The sequence below is a fragment of the Gopherus evgoodei genome, chromosome 19, assembly GCF_007399415.2.
Source record: "Gopherus evgoodei ecotype Sinaloan lineage chromosome 19, rGopEvg1_v1.p, whole genome shotgun sequence".
In the NCBI taxonomy this organism is placed as follows: Eukaryota; Metazoa; Chordata; order Testudines; family Testudinidae; genus Gopherus; species Gopherus evgoodei.
Genome location: NC_044340.1, coordinates 14,119,247 through 14,125,246, shown reverse-complemented (window position 1 = coordinate 14,125,246; position 6,000 = coordinate 14,119,247). Strand labels below are relative to the sequence as shown.

Genomic DNA, 6,000 nt, shown 5'->3' with positions numbered 1-6,000 from the left:
CAGAAAGCTCCACAGCTACATTTTGAGTGGCCTCTGATTAGAGAGATCATTTTTGCATACTCAGCTGTAGATATCTTGGACACGATCTGCAGAGATGCCATGCATCCATCACTCCAATTGAGTTCAGGCGGAGTTCTCAATGCTCAGAGCTTATGAAAATCAGGTACAAGATATCTCAAGTTAGCCCTCCCCTCAGCTAAGACAACCAACACCAGAGACTGTCTATGATCATTTTGGCCTAAGACATCACCATGAAGCCACCCATCTAGCATCCACACTTGAGTTTTCGAGACTCACTCGTCTGCTTAAACCATTCTTCAATTAAACCAGGATGGTGTAAGATTGTAAGTGTTACGGGGAGAATGCGGAGCATAAAAGCATCTTGCATGCTTTTGGAGGCTATATAAAATAAAGTGTATTTAGATAATTACCACCTCACAAATGCAAAAAGCTTGCACTAGTGCAAACAGAGGTTACTTTTGAAAGTGCACTCAGACACTACAGTGCTAGGTGGCAGTATAAAACCCTGAGACAGAAAGGCCCAGATGTTATGTTCCATCTGCATCCAGACCCCTTTTCAAATGCACCAGAGTCTGGGGTGCACATGGGACGCATGCTTCATTCCCCCGCCCCTCATGCAGACATTGCGGCCTCACCGCCCTGTAAAGCCAACACACTACCCGTTCCAGCCCATGCCATAAAAAAAGATTTGGAAAATCGTCAGCAGGATCGTAGCTAGGATTTCGGGGGAAGGAGGAGGAGAGCGAAAAGGGTATTTGCTTCTGGGGCTGCCCTACTTCCTCTGGGTCAAGAGAGGAAGCAAAGAAGATTAAAGAGAGAGTGTGGGTAATACACGTGACTTGCAAGTTGCACCCACACTGCCGGTGCAAGCAAGCTCGGGCGGCGCTCCCCTCCCCCAGTTGACTGCCACACGCACGGTGCAAGGGGCACCGCGCAGCACCCGGAGCAGCGCGTGCAGACCCCGGGAGCGGCTCGCGCCAGCAACGCTCAGGCAGCCGCCGCTGTTGCTCCCTCCCGCCGCCCCCTTCCTATTGCACATTCTCTCCTGGCGGCGGCGCCCCACTTTGCAGCAGCCCCACCAGCACCCGGGAGGAGGAGGAACATGGCGACAGGGAGCAGCTGTGGGGAGCTGAGACGACCCTGCCTGGCAACCCTGCTGCTGCTGCTGCTTGCATGGAGCCCTTATCCGGCTGCCGCCGCCGCCAGCACCCTGCTGCTGCACGGGGGGGCTGCACCCCGGCCTCAGGACCGGGGCTTCGCGCTGCTCCAAGGAGAAGCGCTGAGCCTGGGTGACAGAGAGACGGGCAGGGCAAGCGAGAGGCTCCAGCCGCGGAGGAAGAGGAGCGCTGCGGAGCAGCAGCAGCAGCAGCAGCAAGAGCCCATTAAGGTGTATGGACAGGTGAGTAGCTTGGCAACGCGCCGCGACTCCCCAGCTGCACGTTTGCTTTGCAGTGGTGCCCTCGCAGGACCCCAGATTGCAAGTGTTCCCTGCCACAGAACGCCCCCCCCCCATTGTGAAAAGGGAGCATCGCTTGCAATTAGGGGCATGTTGTTGTGTGCACGCCTTGCCACCCCAGCTCCCAGTGGCATTGATTCTTTGCATCACATTTCCCCTCCAATTGCTAAGGGACTGCTAGGAACGCTGTGGTTCTGTGCAGTGTGCTCCTTATATAGGGGTTACTGAAAGCAGTGCATGCAGTAATCCGCCCCCTCCGGCACGCACTCACTCTAAATATTAGTGCTCTTTCACCTCTTCAGCCCCCCAAAGCACCAGAACCTCCGTGCACATTCCCGGGGCTCTCCACCCATTTTTTCAGGAAAGGTAGCCCGGGTCACGCACAGGTCCCGTTAGAGCCCAGTGACGTGATTCATTGCTCCCTGGTTGGAGAACGCAGAAATGTTTATTTTAATATTTGGTCGCTAAAACCAAACTAAGCAGAAGGGATCATTGCATCATTCCAGTGAAAGGGAGTAAACAGAGTTCTGCTTAGAATTGACTCATTAAAATCACTCTGCTGCATGCACCCTCTTATCAAATAATTTACATTGCAACTCCGAACCATTTTACTGGGAGGCGGCCCTGGGTGCTGCAACTGGAAGGGTAAATTATCTGCTGCCATACAGAGGTTAGGTTATCTTGTAAACAATCAGAAATAGTGCAGGTGGCTTCTTCACTTAGTGTGTCTTATTATCAAGAAATCAGACTTCCTCTTGAGGACCTTCTTAACCCCTCCGATGTTGCTAATAAAACAATAGGCTTGGTGGATAAATTCAGGGAGATCCGTGGTAGGTTTGTGGTATTGACAATGCCAAGGTGCCATTGCATTGTCCACATGTAAACAAATCAATTAAAAAAAAATCAAATTTCAGCCTGAAAATTGTAAGTAGTTTGAAATCAACTGCACAGGCTCTGTTGTGATGCAGTTCAGTGCAAGTAACTTCCACTCCTGCTAAAATTGTGTCCAGTCCTATTTTGTATATTAAACATACACCTTTTGCCTTGAGCAAAAAGGTGTAGATGGCCTTTTCCTGTAGACAGGACATGGGCAGGCAGCTATAGGCTGAAAGTTTGGATGCTGAAAGTTACTCACCTAGTGCGTGTCCTGAAATGACAGTTTTGAGAAACTGATGACAGATTTTGGACACAAACATTCCTCCCCTTGCAGCTTGTAGCCCACAACACTCCAACTCTTTCGCTGGCACAAAGTGCATTGGACTAGAGACTGCTTTAGTCACATGTAGCAGCAGAACTTGAAAGAGAACCTTTCGATTTTAGTCATCTAAATGTTAGCAACAGATAAATACACAAGACCATGCCCCTTGAAAAGAGGGTAGCATCCCCTACAGAATGATCTTCCTAGAAAAAGGTAGGTCCCTTCTCTGGGAACAACTGAGGGGAAAGAGGATTTAATGGAAAATCACACACTTCGCCTGTGTAACTATAAATGCACATCTTGGTGGGACAGAGGCATTTTGTTCACACTGAACATACATTTTAGCTATGCTCTGTATTATGTGGATGAGTGATTTGCACTTAGTACTCCACTTATCATCCCACCCTTCTCCCATAAAAGAAATCTCACCCTAAAGCTGCATTTTATATCAGTTTTTCAGAAGCCACCACACAACACATTGAGGATCTGCCTTCCATCAATGCCAGGGAGGGAGCGAGGGCAGGCTTGTTTCTGAATATAGCGTTGGGACAGATCTGTGGGGAGATCAGAAAGTGGAAGTGTTTCTCTGTAGTCTCCTTTCTCCAGTTTTGATACTGAAGAAGTTTCACTGCATTGGCAACAGATTGCAGAAATCCTTCTTGAGAATTGCAGGGGGTCACTTTAAGCAGGGACAGGAAAGGAGTGTTGCAATGCAGCTTGCTTGGTGCCTGCTAGAGGCAGCCCTGACTCTAAGATAGCAGCTTGTCCAATTTACAGAAGTGTCGGCCTCCCTCCCTTAAGTTATTCAAGCTATGGCCCTTTCGTGGACTTGGTTCTGAACCCTGCGTTAGCTAAATAGGCTTCTCAGGGGAAGTGTAACTAGCCATCATTGAGCAATGTATTGCTTCATGCTTGGGTCTGGGTTTTGCCATATAAGTCTCATTTTCCCCACACAATCTGGCACTAAATGCCATTTCAGATCATCCCATCTTACAGATTTTTTTGCTGATATTCTGAAGGGAGAATCCAGTAAAGAAGCAGGATGTGGAATGGGAGCTACTGATCCATCCCATTTGAAATACGAGATATAGACTCTGGTGCAGTAAAAGTTGCTTTAATGTAGAAGCAGGAAAAGAGCAGGTTGGGGAAAGGCCGCTCTGAAGTCATTTCTCCCAATGTCTGGTTTCATTGCTCTGAAGAGAGCACTTCCTACACATCTGAAACAATGCTTGTTGGTTTCCCTGACATTTACTGAATTAAGAGAGCATAATGAGGGAATTTTGGGAGAACCTGACGCTGTTGCTTTTGGTACCACTGTTCTATCAATTCCCACTCAGCCTCCAGGGGCTTTCAATCAACCCTCTGAACAGCTCAGGTGGAAAGTTTTGGCAGCAGTCTGCAACGTCAGAGATGGAGTAAAACCGACCACAGTAATTCCAGTACCAACCAGACCAGGACAAATAGGAAGCAGTAGGAGTTAAACATCGATGTTCCACTTTATTTGGCCTTTTCTTGTCAACTTTATTTTTCAAAGAGCACTTTCCGCAGAGAACTGAGTCACTCGTGCTAACAGCATGATACACTGTTTGAGGCTTGGGTTTTAACCTCTTGTCCTTCTGCTACTGCAGAACAGGCTATGAGAAATCTAAGGCCCAGGTTCCAGATATCAAAGAGGGAATTATCAGCTTGAAACTTGGTTTCAGAAAGAAGTTGCCAGGACAATCTTTTTTAAAGTGTTCTGCCCCCTGTTATTTACCCAAACAGAGGGAAACTCGCTTAGTGATTAGGCAAGGGACATTGTATAACTGTCTACCCCTGAAATACTGTTAAATACACCAACTTAAAGGAATACTTCTCCCTTTGTCCCAGGTGTTTCTTGTAACAACAGCAGGAAAAGATTCAGACAGAAGAGCAATTTTAAAAATGGTCAGCATCAACTTTAGACTCCAGTTGACTTGGAGGACTTTGGATTGACCAGTCCAAGACTGCTACAGTAAGCAAGACAAATCTACTGCCCAGCTTCTGTCCTCTATTCACAGTACCTGCTGACAGCTGCATATCTGGCAAAATCTCATGCAGGCCCCATCCAGCAATAAGGTCTTGCTAAGAGTTTGCTTGTCCATGGGTTCCTTTTGACTTGAACAAAAGCAGATGGGCAGCGTGATTCTTGGGGGGATATGTTGACTAAAAGCCAAATGTGACAGACACATGATTTGGGGTTTTTGCTATTGGTCACATCAGCTCTAATACCCATCTTACTGGAGAAACAAAAAGTCCAGCTCTGCGTGTCCCCCTCCCCTCCCCTCTCAGCCCTCTCCAAATAGGAGATAGAGAAACCGAACGAAAATGTAATACTAAGCACTTCTCAGCAGTTTAGAGATCTTTACAAACCTCATCTTGGACAAATGGCTAATCCTTTGGTTTTCTCCATCTGCAGCTAAGGGTCAGTGCTTCCTACCTCATCGGAAATGCTGCAGCTAAGGGTTTGTAGAGTCCCTGCCTCCTTGTTGTGTGTCTGCGGATCAGGGAGCCAGAGATAGGAAAGGAAAGACCTAACGTTGAGGCTCTATGAGACCAGGATATAGGTTACCTAGCGCTAGGTGCTTTAAGATCTATCCCTGCTTCAGAGAGCTCACAAGATGGTTTCCTGTCCTTGCCCTTTTCCTTTTGGCTGTCACTTGGCTTAATGTGCCAGCTTAAGAGTTAGGAGGTTCTTTTTCTCTCCCACTACAATAAGTGACAGTTCCCTGCATGTTTTCTAGTAGCCAATTTGCAGAAGCACTGAGCACCTGTAACTTGAGCTTAACTTAGGGCCACCAGATGTCCCAATTTTATAGGGACAGTCCCGATATTTGGTGCTTTTGCTTATATAGGTCACCTATTACCCCCCACATCCTGTCTTGATTTTTCACATTTGCTATCTGGTCACCCTAGCTTGGGAGTGGGAGGCAGGTGCTCAGCGCCTCTGGAAGTGAGGCCCTGCGTCTGAGACGTATGACATATTTAACATAGTGCCGTGCTCCAAGTCAGATTATCGGGGGCCTTATGTCTTCCCTTTTGCTCCCCTTTTCGCCATCTGTCTCTTGCTTATTCTAAGGCATCAGCCACTGTGTTAGCGCTAGACTCAGGAGACTCAGTTTCAAGATGAGTGGTTTTTGCTCACAGGCGCAGTTGAGACGAATCAACACAGCGCAACTCTGGGTTCCACTCAGAGCTCCATGGAGCCTGGCAAGCCCTGCCTACAGGTCTGAAGACTACTCTTTCTGTGCCTGCACTGCTAGGGGTGCAGCAGCTACTTGGGTGACTGTGGATAGCCCCTTCCCTG

The 6,000-nt window shown here is 48.0% G+C and overlaps 1 protein-coding gene across 5 annotated transcripts in view; it reads left to right on the top strand.

Moving 5' to 3' along the window:
* The first annotated feature begins 936 nt into the window (after positions 1–936).
* SORL1 (sortilin related receptor 1) overlaps positions 937–6,000 on the top strand; it is a 98,057-nt gene continuing 92,993 nt past the window's right edge. For 4 of the 5 annotated variants that reach the window (XM_030538111.1, XM_030538110.1, XM_030538109.1 and 1 more), the window contains exon 1: positions 937–1,420. In XM_030538111.1, coding sequence (XP_030393971.1) covers positions 1,124–1,420 — 297 coding nt within the window. In that variant the 5' untranslated portion in view covers positions 937–1,123. Of the gene's footprint in view, positions 1,421–4,582; positions 4,669–6,000 lie in introns of those variants that run through there. The other variant, XM_030538112.1, reaches the window with a different exon arrangement.